Source organism: Hemitrygon akajei, chromosome 10, assembly GCF_048418815.1.
Source record: "Hemitrygon akajei chromosome 10, sHemAka1.3, whole genome shotgun sequence".
NCBI classification, from domain to species: domain Eukaryota; kingdom Metazoa; phylum Chordata; class Chondrichthyes; order Myliobatiformes; family Dasyatidae; genus Hemitrygon; species Hemitrygon akajei.
The window spans coordinates 58,305,650-58,325,139 of NC_133133.1; the positions used below are offsets into that span (position 1 = coordinate 58,305,650).

Below are 19,490 nucleotides of genomic sequence, written 5' to 3' on the forward strand. Positions count from 1 at the left end.
CTGATCCATTATCCTTCTCAATCCCATTCCCTTGCCTTCTCCCTGTAACCTTGGCTGATCAAGAACCTATCAATCTCCACTTTAAATATACTCATTGACTGCCTCCACAACCATCTATGGTAATAAATCCCATAGATTCACTACCCTTTGGCTAAAGAAGTTCCTCCTCACCTCTGTTCTAAATGGACATTTGGAACAGGTCAGCTGAGAAGATCATCGGGGTCTCTTTTCCCACCATTACAGACATTTACACTACATGCTGCATCCGCAAAGCAAACAGCATTATGAAGGACACCATGCACCCCTTATACAAACTCTTCTCCTTCCTGCCATCTGGGAAAAGGCACCAAAGCTTTTGGGCTTTCATAACCAGACTATGTACCAGTTTCTTCCCCCAAGCCATCAGACTCCTCAATACCCAGAGCCTGGATTGACACCAATTTACTGCCTTCTACTGTGCCTATTGTCTTGTTTATTATTTATTGTAGTGCCTGCACTGTTTTGTGCACTTTATGGGTAGGTCTGTAGTCTAGTGTAGTTTTTTTTTTCTGTGTTGTTTTTACATAGTTCAGTGTAGTTTTTGTACTGCTTCATGTAGCACCATGGTCCTGAAAAACGTTGTCTTGTTTTTACTGTGTACTGTACCAGCAGTTATGGTCGAAATGACAATAAAAAGTGACTTGACTTGACTTGACAGCCTTATATTCCAAGTCTGTGTCCTCTAGTCCTAGACTCATCCACTATAGGAAACATCTTTTCCACATCCATTCTATGTAGGCTTTCAATATTTGATAGGTTTCAATGAGATCCCCCCCTCATTCTTCTAAAGTACAGTGACTACCCAGAGCCATCAAATAATACTCATATAATAACCCTTTTAATCTAGGAATTATTCTCCTGAACCTCCTCTGAACCCTTACCAATGCCTACACATCTTTTCTGAATCAGAATCAGCTTTAATATCACCGGCATATGTCGTAAAATTCATTAAATTTTCTTGCTAACAATGCTCCAAGTATGTTCTGACCAATACCTTATTAAGTCTCAACATTACATCCTTGCTCTTATATTCTTGTCCTCCTGAAATGAATGTTAACATTGCATTTGCCTTCCTTACCATCAACTCAATCTGCAAGTTGACCTTTAAGGAATTCTGCACAAGGACTTCCATGTCCTTCTCTACACCTATGTTTTTTGGATTTTCTTCTTGTTTAGAAAATACTCTAAGCCTTTATTCCTTCTATCAAGGTGCATAACCATACTCTTCCCTACACTATATTCCATCTGCCACTTCGTTGTCCATTCTCCCAATCTGTCCTTCTACAGACTCTCTGCTGCTTCAACACCACCTGCCCCCCCCCCTCCTATTTTTCGTACTGTCTGCAAACTTGGTCACAAAGCCATCAATTCCATCATCCAGATCATTGACATATAAAGCAGATTGTTTATTGCTCTTGATTCCAGAATCTGTAGTCTCTCATATCTCCACCAGATGCCTGATTACATGTACTAGGTAAAGATAGTTTGTGTTGAGGTTCAGTGTCCCAGCTAGAGCTTAATTTATAAAGTTTCAGCATGACATTGATGTTTTTATACCCTATAACTTTGTTGATAAAACCCAGTGAGTGTCTGTTTTATTAACCCTTTCTGATCTTGCCCTACTAGTGAATAAACCAGGGTAAATAATGACTTTCTTTTCGTTCAGGGATCAATTAGTTGAAATAGGTTTTTAAAGTTTAAAATATCCTGGGGAGTTTATTCTTACGAAGCTCTATTCTATTTCAAGTTATAATGCAGCAGTATACAGTATGTCCTTGATGATATAATTACAATCTTGCCTGCCAGTGGAGATTTTGTTTGCTGCTTTTAATTATCTCTCATATTAAACACAATGTAGATCTCCAAAGAGAAGGGAAGTTTTTATTATCTACAGAACCTGGAATATAACATAGAAGTGTAATTCATATGAAATTAAAAGGCACCCACCGTCTTTGTGAATGCACAAGTACAAACTGTTGCCTTATCTATCAGCCCATTATACAAAAACTCAAGAGATCACTTCAGCCATCTTTTGCCAACTGCATATATTTGAAACTTCCCAGTGTATTTTAGCACATCGGTTCCCCATCACCATTCCTGTCTCATGCCATTTGATGGTCCTTTTTACTAGTCCTTGTATGCAAGGCACTCTTTTCCTCCTTATTCTATGCACCGGCATTTCATGCATATTGGAACTGCTGCATATCACCGACTGTATATTGGTATGGTCACCATGGATCTCAGGGAAATAGATTTCTTTGGTCGGTGTGGTCAGCAACACACAAAGAAAATAGCTCGCCTCTAGTAAAGGTTTTGTGTATTCAGAATTTTAGCCAGGGAAAGGAATTCTGTTTTGGTGGAAGAAGGGAAAATTGAATCATATGAGGAATGAAGCAGTAGTGGAGAGTTGGGTAGGGTGTGGGCGATGCATTAGCCTTACTGAAGTTAAGTACAAATACAAGTTACCTTTCAATTAATTGATAGCCTGGGAGATATATTTATAGATTCTATTTCATTTCAGAGAATTATTCTGCCCAGGTCTTTCTGCATGTTGGGTTGGAGTTACATCCTGAATTATCCCATTGTGTTTCTGCTCCTGCCACCTTTCCACATTGAGAGCCGCACTTGCTTTCGTAGGAGTATAGGGCATGAGCACGATCCCTTCCTTCCGCCAAAAGAAAATGCAGATCTAATCACGAGAACCAGTGATGCAACAAATATGGAAAATTGTAGTTAATTATGATTAATTATATCATTAGCTATTCAACATCTTATGTGCTGCAGAATAAATAACATTGACATGAGCTGAGTTTAATGGAACTGTACTTTGTTAATTTTAAATTACAAAATACGTTGGAATAACATTTTCAAATGCTAGCCTGCTTTTAGTTGTAAAGCCTAATTTAAATCTGGTGTAAAATTGGTATCCTTTTCCAATGTTAAAGTGTTAATTTTGTAGTTTCACTTATTTTGGAATACTTTAAGTAAAGTTTTAAGAAGAGTCTTATCAGTTTTAATGCAAGATCATATGATTTTGCTGGCTCAGTGTTTATTTTCTCCATTGTTGTTCATTGTTTTTTTCCACAATGCAGCTACTCAGAAATCTTTGGCACATATTTCCTTTTAAACATGGTCCAGAGAGTGATTTTTCCCTCTTTATAAAAACATCCCCTTGCCAACAATTTGATTTACAAGCAATGATCTTCATTGAAGATGATTTTGTCCATCTAGCCCTATTCCCAGCCCTATCTACATTCCCCTGCTGCAGGTTTTTATACAGAATCTGAATTCATTTGTACTGGATTAAACATTACCTCTCACTGCTCTTCTCTAGATGTTAACCATGATCTCATTAAATCTCTCTTATTTTCGATGCTTTTCTTGCTACAGTCTTTCCTCAACTCTCTACATATTCATCTTTCCCTGCTCCGCTTTTCCCCATCTTGTTACAAGAACACAACAAGCTGATGTATTTGCATTTTGAAAAAATTGGGGACCAAAGTGTGCAATATATTTATAATGCAGCAATATATCTAGTGTGGCACGTGGCCAAGTGGTTAAGGCGTTGGACTAGTGATCTGAAGGTCATGAGTTCGAGTCCCAGCCGAGGCAGTGTGTTGTGTCCTTGAGCAAGGCACTTAACCACACGTTGCTCCAGTCCACCCAGCTGAAAATGGGTACCGGCAAAATGCTGGGGGTTAACCTCGTGATAGTCTGGCGTCCTATCCGAGGGAATCTCGTACTCTCAGTCGCTTCACACCACGGAAAATGGCATAAGCACCAGCCGGATGAGCCTATAAGGCTCGGGACAAACTTTAACTTTAACTAATATATCTACAAAAGACTTACAATGAGCACTTACTTTCCAGCAGTAGGCTTCTGACATTCTTGACTTTTTTGTAAATATTTCAGAATGTTGTTGGGTGTTTCAACTTTAAAAGATCCTCTACAAAAACATCCAGCTGGGGAATGTAGACTGGGCTGGGAGTAGGGCTGGATGGACAATGCAAGTAGGAATTTCTTTTCAGTCGTGGAAAGTCACACCGGTCCTGATGACTGCATGAGCTTTCTCTGGGTGCTCTGGTTTTTCCCCATATCCCAAAGAAGTGCTATTAGGTTAATTGGCTGCTGAAAATTACCCCTAGTAGATCTTAATAGTAAAAAGATTCAAACAGGGTGAAAATAAGTTGCAGGAGTATAAGCAAATTAAAAATTGGGGTCATGGGGAATAGGCCAAATAGTCTTGCTCTCCTAGGAGTCAATATGTTTAAAGTAAAATTGTACATCCCTTAACAGGTAGATTAGGCTGGGGGTAGTGCTGCAGTTGCAGTATCATCTTCAGTGACTATTGTTATCAAATAGCTGGTAGCCTAGTATTCCAATGTCAGCTATGTTGAGTTTTGTTTTTTTTTGTAACAATTAAACTGAAGCACAACAGAAGCTAATTAGATTTTCATAAGTTATCTGCACACTTTTCCATAAGTTGTAACTCCATACTGCTTCTGAACTGGACAGTATTTCTCTCCGTGTATTGGAAATTCTCCAATTCCATTGCAGGACTACTTGTGAAATTTCCACAGCACCACTAACACCGTGAATGTTATTTGTTATGCTTTTGTGAGTCCAGTTTATCCTTCGCCATGTTGGTGTACAGATTAAAAATACTTAATAGGTACAGAATCTCTAAAACCATCTATTCTTCCAAAGCATATGTTGTCATTTGCACATTTTTAAAGATAATTGAATTGTGACATATTTATAGAAACTGATATAAGAAGGTATAAGTTAACAGAAAATGTCAAAATATTCTGCTGTTTCAGGTTAGTTAACAAACAGAATTGGATTAGCTGTGAATGGTCATAATTATGGAAAGAATATGAGAAAGTAGAACTTAGTTGAATGAACATTTGCCAGCTTCTACACTTAATTAAGATTTTAGTGGATTACAATTTTACTGGGATTCAGGGGCTCTTGCTGAAGCTGCTTAATGATTATACAGGGCCTGCTGAAGGTGGCTGTTGACAATGCCCGTGTTCAGGAGAAGCAGATACAACAGGAGAAGAAAGAACTCAAGCTGGAACTGTTCAGGGAGAGGGAAATGAGAGAAACCTTAGAGAGACAACTCACAGCGGAACAGCACAATAGAGGTAGGTCTTAAGGTAATCACGGTAAGCAAATGGAATATCAAGAGTGCTTAGTACTCTTCCTGGGGCTGAGCTGTCTTATTTGATTTCATTTTGATACCAGAGCAGCAGTAATTGCATAAGGTTGAAATAAAACTTTGGCAATAAGGTAATGATGGGGGTCCTTCTTGGGCAAATACTTCACAACAGAATATTCAAACCAAGGATTTCTCACTGTAGTATTCTTATCACAACAGTATCATCATTCTCTTGCTGAATAGGTGACATAACCCAGGCTGTTTTAGATCAAATTCAAGTTCTGTTCATTGTCAATTAACTGTACCCATGTACACCACCAAATGAAACATTGTTCCTCCGGATCAAGGTACACAGCATATATAAATTATACATGTAACATGTAAATTAAAATTACCATTAGTAAACTAACAAATAATTAGGTATATTTATGTCACAAGTTAAAAAGTAAACAGTATAATGCTACTGGTGCTTTGTATGTGATGAGACCTGGTTGGTTGCTGGAGTTCAACAGTCCCATGTCCTGTGGGAAGTAGCAATTTCCCATCCTATCAGTTCTTGACAATACTATGGTACCTCCTGCCTGATCGTAGGGGTTCAAAGCGATTGTTGGATGGATGGGAGGGATCATTGATAATGCCGAGGGACTGTAAATGTAGCGCTCCTCATAAATATTTTGATGGGTGGAAGAGAGACCCTGATGATCTTCTCAGCAGTCCTCGCAATCCTTCGTAGGGACTTGGAGTCTGATATGTTGCAGTTGCTGTGCCAGACAATGATGCTGCTGGTCAGGACACTCTTGATGGTGCTCCTGTAAAAATTGGTGAGAATGGTGGAGGCGGGGGTGGGGGGGGTGGGAAGGGAGCCTCACTCACTTCAATCTCCTCTGGAAGTGGAGACATTGCTATGTTTCTTGACCAAAGAGGTGATGTTGAGAGACCAGGTGAAATCATCTTTTGAGTGTACTCCCGGAAGCCTGGGTGCTCGTAACTCTCTCCACAGAGGAGTCATGCAGGTGCAGTGAGGAGTGATCTGCACCTTCTGAAAGCCCACGGGAAAAAATGTTGGTTTTTATGAGATATGAACTTTGCTAACGAGGCTAACATTTATACTTCCTCGAAGAATGTAGTGTTCTTGGAAACTAGGATACGGGGACAGTAAAATCAGTCTAAACTGCAGTTATTTCAGAAGCAATATTGATTCCCAGTGTTCAATATTAAAAACAGAAATTATGTTGCAATACTCAGTAATGTAGCTCTATTACAGCACCAGTGATCAGTAATCAGGGTTCAATTCCTGCTGCTGGCTCTAAGGAATGTGTACTCAGGGGTGTCAAACTCATTTTAGGTCACGGGCCGGATTGAGCAAAATGCAGCTTCATACAGGCCGGATCAGTCGGACACGTGCGAACACAGCTTTCGTTACCTCCGTTTTTTCAGCCTGCTCTCATGTGTCTCAGTCTCTGGTATAACTACAAAGTGTTTCACTTTACAAATTCCGTTTCTTATGCAGAAGACTGCCGAGCAAGACTGCCGAATAAACACTAAAAACCCTGAAAACCTGGTACCTGAATAAACTCAGCATTAGCCATATCATACGCCATAGGCGCTTCGATTACTGGGGCCAGCTTTAATAGTAATTAGATATTATCTCGCGGGCCTTGAGTTTGACATATATGGTGTACATTATTCTTGTGAATGCATGGGTCTGCTCCCACATTCCAAGGACATACTGATAGATAGATAGATAGATAGATACTTTATTCATCCCCATGGGGAAATTCAACATTTTTTCCAATGTCTCATACATTTATTGTAGCAAAACTAATTACATACAATACTTAATTCAGTAAAAATATGATATGCATCTAAAATCACCCTCTCAAAAAGCATTAATAATAGCTTTTAAAAAGTTCTTAAGTAGTTTACTTAAATACATTGAGTCCTAACCCCGGCACTTTAACATATCTTACTCCTGGCGGTTGAATTGTAAAGCCGAATGGCATTGGGGAGTATTGATCTCTTCATCCTGTCTGAGGAGCATTGCATCGATAGCAACCTGTCGCTGAAACTGCTTCTCTGTCTCTGGATGGTGCTATATAGAGGATGTTCAGGGTTTTCCATAATAGACCATAGCCTACTCAGCGCCCTTCGCTCTGCTACCGCTGTTATGCTCTCCAGTACTTTGCCCACGACAGAGCCCGCCTTCCTTACCAGCTTATTAAGACATGAGGCGTCCCTCTTCTTAATGCTGCCTCCCCAACACACCACCACAAAGAAGAGGGCACTCTCCACAACTGACCTATAGAACATCTTCAGCATCTCACTACAAACATTGAATGACGCCAACCTTCTAAGGAAGTACAGTCGACTCTGTGCCTTCCTGCACAAGGCATCTGTGTTGGCAGTCCAGTCTAGCTTGTCGTCTAACTGTACTCCCAGATATTTGTAGGTCTTAACCTGCTCCACACATTCTCCATTAATGATCACTGGCTCCATATGAGGCCTAGATCTTCTAAAGTCCACCACCATCTCCTTGGTCTTGGTGATATTGAGACGCAGGTAGTTTGAGTTGCACCATATCACAAAGTCCTGTATCAGTTTCCTATACTCTTCCTCCTGTCCACTCCTGACACACCCCACTATGGCCGTGTCATCAGCGAACTTCTGCACATGGCAGGACTCCGAGTTATATTGGAAGTCTGATGTGTACAGGGTGAACAGGACCAGAGAGAGCACGGTCCCCTGCGGCGCTCCTGTGCTGCTGACCACCGTGTCAGACCTACAGTCTCCCAACCGCACATACTGAGGTCTATCTGTCAAGTAGTCCACTATCCAATCCACCATGTGAGAGTCTACTCCCATCTCCGTTAGTTTGTGCCTTAAGATCTTGGGCTGGATGGTGTTAAAGGCACTAGAGAAGTCCAGGAATGTAATCCTCACAGCACCACTGAACCCATCCAGGTGAGAGAGGGATTTGCGCAGCAAATACGTGATAGCATCCTCCACTCCCACCTTCGCCTTATACGCAAACTGAAGAGGATCCCGGGCGTGCCTGGTTTGTGGCCTCAGATTCTGTATTATCAGCCGCTCCATGGTCTTCATCACGTGCGACGTCAAGGCAACAGGTCTGAAGTCATTAAACTCCTTTGGTTGTGGTTTCTTTGGTACCGGGACAATACAGGATGTTTTCCACTGTCTGGGTACTCTTCTCTGCTCCAGGCTCATGTTGAAGATGCGCTGTAGTGGTTCTCCCAGCTCAGTCGCACAGGCCCTCAGTAATTGTGGGGATACTCCATCCGGTCCAGCCGCCTTGCTGGTACAGATCTTCCTCAGTTGACCTTCCACCTGTGCAGCCGTAATCCTGGGCGTGGTCATGGTTAATAAGCTGTGGGTATAAAATGTTGATTCTAGAAGTATGGCAACATTGACATTGTGTTGGTCATTGACATAAATGATGCATTTCACTATATGTTTCAATGTTTTGGCAAACTTGTGACAAACAAAGCTAATCTAATCTAATGTATTCTAATAAGAAATTTAGACTATTTTGAAGATGTTGAGGTGTAACATGGATGCTGAATCTTGTTGCTGATGAGTTGATTATCCAAAGCAGTCCAACTACTCATACTGATGGGAGTTATTCAGAAGCATGAATTGATTAAAAATGTGTAAAGTTAACTTTGGTCCTGATTTTAATTTCTATAACAATTTTTTTACATCACATAAGTTGTATAAGCTCTTCAGCAATTACTTAAAGAAATTAGGAAATAATTTAATTTCCCTTTGATGTTTAATCATGCTTAAAAAAAGAAAGTACCCAACCTATTTGTTATCCCAAGCCTTTATTAATATTGGGGAAAGCATCACTCCATCTTGCTCCCTCTGAATTGGCACTGTCTCAGACAAGCTGCTGAGATGATGAACCTGCAATGTGGCAAATCTTTATTAAAAGTCTATCTGCGGAGCACAGTACATTACTTCACTACGTCCCGGGTGCCAAATACAGTATGATTTGAGCATACAAAGTGAAATCAATCCCAGTTGCAGTGGTATAATCATTTATGTTTCAAATTCAGATTTTTGCTTAGATTAAACTATCGATTACATGTAAACAGTGGCCTATTGATTCATAAATTTCTTGTACAAATTTGCACACAAATTCCTCTGTAAATATATTTGTATTCAGAAGGCATTTTATTCTCTGACATACATAATTCTGATAAGCAGTAGTTTACAAGCATTTAGTAACACTGCAGCTGTTTTTATAGCTTGAGACTGTTGCTTATAGAACCATTAAATGTCTAAGAAAGATGTCCTACAGTAACATTGTTGTCTTTTGTTATGTACCCCGTAACTGGGTCACTTACCAGCAAAGATAGAGAGGTCCGTTGAAGTCTGATGGTACTATTTTTAACAGTATTTATTGATAAAAATACACAAAAATAATATCAATGCAAACATACAGATAATATACGTCATCAATACTAAATCTAAAAGCGCGGGTATAATAATAATCAATAAGAAATAGCTCTATCGTTGTCTAGGGGATAATGTATTGTCCGATGGAAATATAAAAGTCACTTCAGTTCATTCAGGCTGCAGCTTTTGGTTGGAGAGAGAGACGGATTTTTTAGAACTTGCCCGTTTTCCTTTTTATGTTGTCGATCCTTCGAAATGTCGTCGGTGGTGATCTCTTCTTCAGCTAAGCCGTCTTCCGCGGTAAGGCCTCAATCCCGGGCAACAGGAAAGGACACACGTGGGCCCTCCACCGGCTGTCGCTATTAAACGCTGTCACGGGATTTCTAGCGTTTCTGCTGGTGTGTCTAAAGGGGTTGTTCCCCAGACCTTCTTTTATCCTTACTCACGGGGTCTCAGATGTCAATCAGGTTGGAATGATGCCATCCCTCAACCAGCCCACTCTGGTCATTCCCTGAGGGCTTCAAATAAATAATACAGTACTCAATACACAATTCCGTTTCCAAGAGACAGTGGCTGTTTTCCGTGGCTTTGTAATGCTGAGGGGCCAGGACACATTCCAAAAGTCTCTCTCTCATTTCCTGGGTCTCCTGACCTGAATAAATAGTGATCTTGCGATTCTCAAAAAGGAGGGGGCTACTTTGTACCCTTCGGCCGCTCAGAGTTGGGGCACAGTCGTAACACTTTGATGTGTCTTAAATAAATTCATTCGAAATAGCTTTGCGTTATGATTGTTACCAATGTGACTATGATGTTTGTCAGCTATTTTAATGCTTCAAATGGATTAACATAGGATTTATGGAAGCAAAACAGATTGGTTGGCTCAACTGGTTTTTTGCCTATATTTTAGCTCCACATTCTTATGTCCCTCCAGAGAGGTCTAGAGTAGACAAGCAAGGATGTAATGCTGAGGCTTTAAAAGACATTGGTTAGACCACACAGACATTGTGAAAAATTTTGGGCCCTTAATCTAAGAAAGGATGTGCTGACACTGGAGAGGATTCAGAGGAGGTTCATGAGAATGATCCCGGGAATGACAAGATTAATGTGTGAGGAGTGTTTGATGGCTCTGGTAAACACAAAGTACACTGCAGATGCTGTGGTCAGATGGCTCTGGGCCTGTACTCATTGGAGTTTAGAAGAATGAGGGTTATCTCGTTGAAACCCATCAAATATAGAAAGGCTTAGACAGAGTGGATATGGGGAGGATGTTTCTTATAATGGGGAGTCTAGGACCAGAGGGCACAGACTCAGAACAGAAGGACATGCCTTTAGACCAGAGATGAGGAAGAATTTCTTTACCTGGAAGACGGTGAATCTATGGAATTCATTGCTACAGATATCTGTAGAGGCAAAGTCATTAGGTATATTTAGAGTGGAGCTTGACAGATTCTTAATTAGTAAGGGTGTCAAAGGTTGCTGGGAGAAGGCAGGAGAATGGACTTGCAAGGGATAATAAATTAGCCATGATGGATTGTTGGAGCAGAATGGGCTGAATGGCGTAAGTCTGTTCCTATGTCTTATGATCAAACCAGTTGAGAAAATAGAGCTGTTTAGAAGTTTGTATGATGCAACTGTAGTCATTTGTAGCATTGATTGAGTTGATCACTTGGTTAAAATAGGTGTGCTCACATTCCAAGTTTCCAGCAGCAAGTTGAAGGGAGGGTAAGGTTAAGTAAAACAAAATGTTTTGACAGGTTACCTGGCAGCTGTTAAACCTGCGCATTAATATCACGTCCAAACAGTACAATCAGAAGTCTTGCCCCTCTGTGTCCTAGTTTATGCTATAAAAGCAACTTGCCATTTACTGTAAATGTCTACTGCTGTTCTCAGATATTGAACAAACTAGCAAGTGGCAGTTTAAACAGCGGAATATGTTCAATGTTAACTTACAGTTTTGTGAGCTGGTTTTACCAAAGCAACTGATGATTTTCAGCAGTTTTATTTAGACTCGTATATTGGCATGATCATTACAAAGCCATTGACAACCACCTTCTCATTTGCAGTTTACATTTTCTAAGGTTATTTGAACAACATCAGAGAGGATACCCAAAAGTATTGGATTAATTTATCCATTAATTAGCAAAACTGCTTTCCTTTCAGTGGCTTGTGCTTTCTAGACTTAGCTGAATTGATGCACCATGGTAGGGTAGCGGTTAGCGTGATGCTGTTACAGCTTGGGGCACTGGTGTTTGGAGTTCAGTTCCAACGTTGTCTGCGGAAAAGTTTGTATGTTCTTCCTGTGTGCTCTGGTTTCCTCCTACAGTGAAAAGACGTACTGGTTAGTAGGTTAATTGTTTGTTGTAACTTGTCCTGTGATTAGGCTTGGCTTAAAATAGGTGGGTTGCTGGCCAGTACGGTTCTTTGGGCTGGAATGGCCTGTTCTTCACCGTATCACTAAATAAGTAAAATTTTATCCATCTGATCTCATGATGGATCTCCTTTCAGCTTCATTTCATAATTTTATATGTGCTTAATCTGATGTATTCACTTTTAACAAGATAGCACAATGAATGAGCACACAAGACCTCGGATGAGGTCAACTAGCCCTTGAGTTATTCTGTCATTCAGTAAAATCATGTTTTAGTGCTCAAAATCTATGAACCTCAGTCTTGAATATTCTCAGTGACTGAGCACCCAGTGCCTTGAAAGTAGAGGGCTTCAAAGATTCAAATATCGAAGCAGAGACATTTGTCCTTATCTCAATTCTGACCTTTTACCATGATGCTTTAATCTTCAGAGCCATCACCAGAGCGAAATCGTTTCTCATCTCCTGTTCTGTTCATTTTGTATATTTCAGTGAGATCATTCTGCAGTCTTCTAAAGCTAATGTATACGGTCCAATTCTACACAATTTTTCTGCAGAGAACATCCCAGAAATCAAATCCTGGTCGTAGCATATTTAATATTTCAGTAAAATTTGAGTGATATTGTAAATGTATTGTTTCATTAAGTATTCTTTGTTGGTTACGTAATTCGTTATGTGTTCTGTGTAAGAAGTATGTGAATGGCATATGTCACTACACCACCAAATCATATATGCGTGCCTCACTAAAGTAAAACTAAGCAGTCCCATTTCCTGGCTCTGTGTACTTCTTCTGATTTGTTTCTGGAGTTACAAAACATAACAGTGGTGGCAAGGAAGCTTTAAAATGAATCAGAGATGAATACCTACCTGTTGAAGCTCAGCATGTTTTTTTCTTTGCAAGGAGAGAGAGAGCGAGATGTTCAAGTTAAAAAAAAGCAGAGCACTTGTTTCCCTGCAAGAATAGAGAATCAAAGGCAGAAAATAGTCAAAATTCACAGGTTCGTAAGCAGTGAGTACCAGGTAATAATAATAATAAATAAAGCAAAAACAGCTAGCAACATCAGAAAGATAAACATGTTTGATTGCACAACAGATAACTGGATGATGTATACTGAACAAATTAAGCAGTATTTGAAGCAAATTAAATTGCCAAAGAGAAATGAGTGCCAGTATTGCTGAGTGTAATAGGTGGAAATGCATGCCGTTTACTCAGAAGTTTAACTGCTCCAACCAAACCCCCCCGAAATGAATTTTGCTGATATCGGAAAGGTAATGCAGGAACATTTCAAACCAAAACCCTTACTAATTGCGGAATGCTTTAGTTTTCATAAGTGGAATCAAAAGGAAGAGGAGTCCATTTTGTTGCTTATTTAATACTTCAGTAATATTTGAGTAATATTGTAAATATATGGTTTGATTAAGCATTTTTGTTTAAATAATTCATTATGGTTATATGTGCAAAGTACATGAATGGCATACATCATCACACCACTGCACAATATGTCTGAGCCTCGCTTAAAAGTGAAAACAATATAAGACTAGCATTCCTGGTTCCTTTATTTTCCTTTCAATTAATTTATATTTTAGATTTACAAAACATAACAGTGGCAATGAGTTATTTTTAAAATGAACCTGAGACGGTTGCCTATCTGTTGAAGCACAGCAAGATGAGTTAAAAATAGACACAGCATGATTCCTTTTCCTTTGGAGTAGCTCATTTTCTTGGCAAAATGAAGGATGATCAAGTTAAAATAAGGCAGAATTCACAGGTTCATAAACAGTGCATACTGGGTGATAATAATTATTGAAAAAAGAGCAAAAATGGCTGGTTATATCAGAAAGATAGATGCATCTGATTGCTCAATGGATAACTGGCTCAAGTATACTGAGGTAATTGAGCAGATTTTTGAAGAAAATGAAATAGCTGATGAGAAGTGAATGCCAGTTTGGGATTAAAGGCATACAGCTTGTTAGGAGTTTAATGGCTTCAACCAAACTGCCTGAAATGAGCTTTGCTGATATTGTGGTTGCAGGAACATTACTTTTGAAGCCATTGTTGATTGCAGAATGCTTTGGGTTTTATAAATGGAATTAAAAGGAAGGGGAGTCCATTTCACCATATGTGGCTGAACTGAAGAAATTGTCCAAGCATTGTCAGTTTAGTGATGGACCTAATGATGCATTGAGAGATTGTTTGCTTTGTGGAATCCTACACGAAAGATTCTAAAAATGGCTCTTAACTGAAGTGCAACTTACATTTAAAAGAGCAGTTGAAATTGCTCTATTAATGGAAACAACAGCCAGAGATGCAATTAAGTTGTAGTCAGGAATGAAAGTGAGCATGAACAAAATTGAATAATTTAAACAGAAACTGGCCTGGCCTAACAAATTGCGTTACCATTGTGGCAGGGGGTCACATACACAAGACCGATGCAGGTTTAAAGTTTAAATTTGCAGAAAGTGTAACAAAGTAGGACACATACAAAGAGCATGGCATGCAGACAAAAATAAATGGAATGGACTACACAGGGAAGAGAAAAAGATAAAAAGTCAAGTTACAATTTCATAAAGAGCATCTGCATGCTTTTGGTGGAAAATTTGACAATGATAAGAGTGACAAAGGATTGTGTAGCCTTGAGATATCCAATGTGGAAACTAACAATAGAAACGCAATAGACAAATTAATTAAAATGGAATTGGACGCTGGCTCAGTTGTTTCAGTCATCCCACAAAATGAGTTTGAATGCGTTTCAAATACTGATCTGATGCCTGCAGATATTCAGCTACAATGGAGAAAAGACAACTCCTATGGGAATGGCATTTGTAATGGTAAAATTCAACATCCAACCAGCCACATTGGGTGTGCAGGTAGTCAAAACAGGTGGGCCAGCACTGTGGAGCCATGATTGGCTGAGACAATGACATCTTGATTGGAAATCCATCCTCAATTTGCATGCCAAATCCCCTATAATAGAGTCAACTGAAAGGGAATTAACAAAGGTACTGGATGATGCCACAGCTGCGTTCTGAGATGCAATTGGAAATCTCAAGCATATCAAGGATAAAACTAAAGTAGCCAGTGAATTAGATCACATGAAGGCTGACAGAAGTCTTTCCAAAGTTGAGTGGAGCACTTGGACAATGCCAGTGATCCCAGTAGCCAAGAAGAAAGGGTCTGTCAGGATCTGTGGAGATTTTAACCTAGTACTAAAAGTCGATCAATGCCCTCTGCCAGAGTAGAGGATATCTTTGTAAACCTTTCTGGAAGGAAACAAAGTTGTCTTATCTGAGGCTTGGTTGGTTGTTCATCCATTGTTGTCAATGAAGACCTCGACACCATTATGATAATGATGATGGTGTTGAGACTATCGCTTGATTTGGAGTTAAGTGAGGGAGAGTTGCGCAGTGTCAGCCTCACTCTCTCTTCCCAATTTCCATCTGGATCCAGTGGCAAGACAAGAGTCAAGACAGCTGGAGATGGGACTAGGTGCTGTGGATGACCAGGACATCTTCTGTGTCTTGTCATGCTCTACACATTCCACGATGCTTGCAGAGACCGCCTTCTTCACCGTTGGACCTTCCATTGGTCTCGTCCACTCAATCCGCCGGAGTCTGCCTTCACATGTTGGGATGGATAACTCCCTATCTCACCGAGGGTTTGAGACCCGTCGGCTACCCTCACCTGATTTAGCCGGCTTGTCGAAGCCATTGCCCGGGGTGTGGCCGCTGTCACATGCAAACAGCTACGGGGAGCCACAGGTGAGAGCAGAGTGCCAGGTGGGGACCAAAGGTGGACAAACCGACTAAAAAGGACGCAACATGTTCCCCCACCAGAGGTTCTACCCCTCCCTGACACCCCATACACCCCATCTGAGGCTTACCAACAGATGACAGGGAGTCCAAAAAGTTTCTCTGCATAAAAACTCACACAGGGCTTTATCGCTTAATAATAGGTTTATTTTTGGAGTAGCATCGAAACATGCACTCTGGCAGAAATTCATGGACCAGGTGCTGCAAGGGTGTCCAGGCACTCAGTGTAACCTGGGTGACATCATTTTTACCAGTGAAGATGATGAGAAACATTACAAAATCTCATAACAGCATTAAAAAGATTAGAAGATTATGGATTCAGAGCCAACACGACAATGGTGAATTCTTTAAGCCAAGCATCACTCTTTGTGGTCACACCATCAACATACAAAGATTGCACAAGTGCCTGAGAAAATTCAAGCAACGGTGCAGTCCTTTTTAGGATTTGTCAGATACTATAACACGTTCCCGTCAAACGCAGCTACTGTGCTCCACTTCTTGAATTTATCACTACAGATCCAGAAGAAATGGCCATGGACAAAGCAGTGTGAGGTGACTTTCAAAAAGATGAAGTAAATGGTAATGACGGAGACTGTACTCACACATTATGAACCACAACGTCCAGTGAAACTTGCCTGTGAAACCTCGCCTTGTGTTATAGGGGCACTCGTGCCACATGCTATCAGTGATGGAAGTGAACATCCCGTTGCCCATACATCACATTCTCTTACTACTGCAGAGAAAATTATTCACAGGTTAATAGAGGCCTAGAGTCTGGTTTGGGGTGTAAAACATTTCAGCCAGTACTTGTATGGGAGAGAGTTTACCTTCATTAATAGCACCAACACCAGTATCCATTTTTATCCACAGACAGGTGTTCTCTTAAGAGCAGCAGCATGAATGCAGAGATGGGCTCTGTTTCTAGGAGGACAGAAGTACAAGGTTGAATTCAAGAGGACTAATCATGGAAATGTTGATGGATTGTCCTGTTTACCTTTGGAAAAGGAATTACCTGAAAAATTTACAAAAGAGGACACTCCTTTTCGTAACGCAAATCAAAAGTCTCCTCTTATGGTAGAGACAATCCAAAGGGAAACCAGAAAAGACCCATCACTGTCTCAGGTCTACATGGCAACCCAAAATGGCTGGAATGTATGGCATGAATTCCAGCTCTCTCACTTTTACCAACACCAGCATGAACTGGTCCTTGAAAGGGTTGCCTTATGTGGGGATTGAGACTTGTTGTATCCATCCATTCCAAGAGTGGAAGTGCTGGAGGAGCTACATACTGGTTATTGAGGCATGGACAAATTGAAGGCATCAGCTCAAAGCTTTGTCTGGTGGCATGGGATAGATCAGCGGATCAAAATAATGGAGACCAATATGCTACATATTTGAGTTGAGAAATTGTCTGAACATTGGCAGTTCAGTGATGGGCTTAATGAAGCACTGGGAGATCATTTAGTTTGTGGAATCTTTCAAGAAAGCATTCAAAAACAGCTCCTAACTGAAATACAACTCACATTAAAAAGCGCAGTTGAAGTTGTTATATCAATGGAAGCAGCAGCCAGAGATGCGAGTGAGTTGCAATGAGGAATGAAAGTGAGCGTGAATGAAATTGCAATGTCTAAACAGAAACCTGCCTGGCAGAACAAATTAGGTAGCCATTGTGGCAGGGCACACGTACACCAGACCAATGCAGATTTAAAGGCAAAACTTTCAGAAAAGGCAACATAGTCGGACACATTCAAAGAGCATGTTGGCAGACAACAATAAATGGACTGCACAGTGAAGAGACAAAGATTTTTTAAAAGTTGCAATTTCAAAAAGGGCGCCAATCAGCATGCTGTTGATGAAAAATCTGATAATGATGAGAGTGACACAGAGCTGGCTAGCTTTTAGATTCACAATGTGATAACTAACTAGAGACATGCAATATGACTTACACCAGAAGTGAACGGCAAATTATTTAAAATGGAATTGGACACTGGCTCGACTGTTTTAGTAATTACATAAAATGAGTTTGAGTGGCATTGTAAAGATAATAAACTGAAGGCTACAGATATCCAACTAAGTACTTATACTGTAGAGATAATTCGTGTGGGAATGCCATTGGTAGCGGTGAAATACAACATCCAACAAGCCACATTGGGCTTGTATGTGGTAAAGACAGGAGGGTTAACATTGTGTGGCCGTGATTGGCTGAGGCAATTACAAATTGATTGAAGATCCATCCACCATTTGCAAGCTGCACCCCCACAACAGAATCACCTGAAAGTAAATTAAGAAAGGTACTGCATGATGCCACAACAATGGTCAAGAATGACATTAGAAAACTCAAATATATCAAGGGTAAAATAGCGTTAAATAAAAATGCTACACAAATGTTTTCCAAAGCAAGTCCGGTTTCTTATACAATCCATGATAAAGTAGCCAGTGAGCTTGATCACATAGAGACTGAAGGAATTATTTCCAAGTTTGAGTGGAGCCATGAGAAATGACTTTTCCCAGGAGCCAGGAAGGATGGGTCTGTCAGGGTCTGTGGTGTTTTAAGGTCACCATCAACCCAGTACTGAAAGTAGATCAATACCCTCTGCCCAGGATAGAGCATACCTTTGTAAACTTTTCTAACAGAACCATCCTTCGGTGAAGTGGACTTAGCTAAGTCTACCTACAGATGGAGGTGGAAGAAGATCCAAAGTGTTTCATACCATAAACACTCCCAAAGGGCTTTATCACGATAATAGGCTTATATTTGGAGTAACATCTGCAGTTGCATTCTGCCAAAGATCTACCGACTAGATGTTGCGAGGTGACCAAGTATACAGTGTTACCTGGATGATGTCATTGCTACAGGTGAGGATAACAAGGAACGTCTCCAAAATCTCAAGGCACTGTTAAAAAGATTAGAAGATTATGGGCACAGAGCACGACACAAGAGTGAATTCCTTAAACCACGCAACACTTGGAGTGGTCACATCACTTGTGCACAAGTTGACACAAGTGTGTTGAGAAATTTAAGCAGTGGATGCCCCAAGGCCAAAGGACCTGTCACAGTTGGGGTTCTGTTTAGGATTTGTCAATTACTATAACAGGTTCCTGCCAAACCTGGCTACAGTGCTCCACCCCTTGAACTCATTACTGGGAAGAAATGGCAATGGACAAAGCAGTGTGAAGTGGCTTTCTGAAAGACAAAGGAGATGGTGACATCAGAAATTATACTCACACATTATGATCCACGTCATCCTGTGAAGCTTGCCTGTGAAACCTTGCTTTATGGTATATAGATACAGTCATGTCATATGTTATCAGTGATGGTAGTGAATGCTCCATAGCTTTTCTACTCCAGAGAAGAATTATAAACAGATTGACAGAGAGGCCTTGAGTCTGATTTGGAGTGTAAAACATTTCAACCTGTACTTGTGTGGGAGAGACTTTACCTTCATTACTGATCACCAACCACTGGTGTCCATTTTCAATCCACAGAAGGGTGTTCCACCAGCAGCAGCATGAGTGACGAGATGGGGTCTGTATCTTGGAGGACACAATTAAATCATCGAATTCAAGAGGATGACCAATTATGGATATGCTGATAGATTGTCCCACTTAGAGGCAATACCTGGAAACTTCTACAAAAGGGGACATTCCTCTTGATGTAGTTTCCCTAATGCAAATTAAAAGTCGTCTTAATACAGC

The 19,490-nt window shown here is 40.4% G+C and overlaps 1 protein-coding gene across 5 annotated transcripts in view; it reads left to right on the forward strand.

Moving 5' to 3' along the window:
* dacha (dachshund a) overlaps nucleotides 1-19,490 on the forward strand; it is a 376,942-nt gene that overhangs the window by 316,471 nt on the left and 40,981 nt on the right. For all 5 annotated transcript variants that reach the window (XM_073058389.1, XM_073058390.1, XM_073058391.1 and 2 more), the window contains one exon: nucleotides 5,039-5,186. In XM_073058389.1, the coding sequence (XP_072914490.1) occupies nucleotides 5,039-5,186 (148 nt within the window). The remainder of the gene's footprint in view (nucleotides 1-5,038; nucleotides 5,187-19,490) is intronic.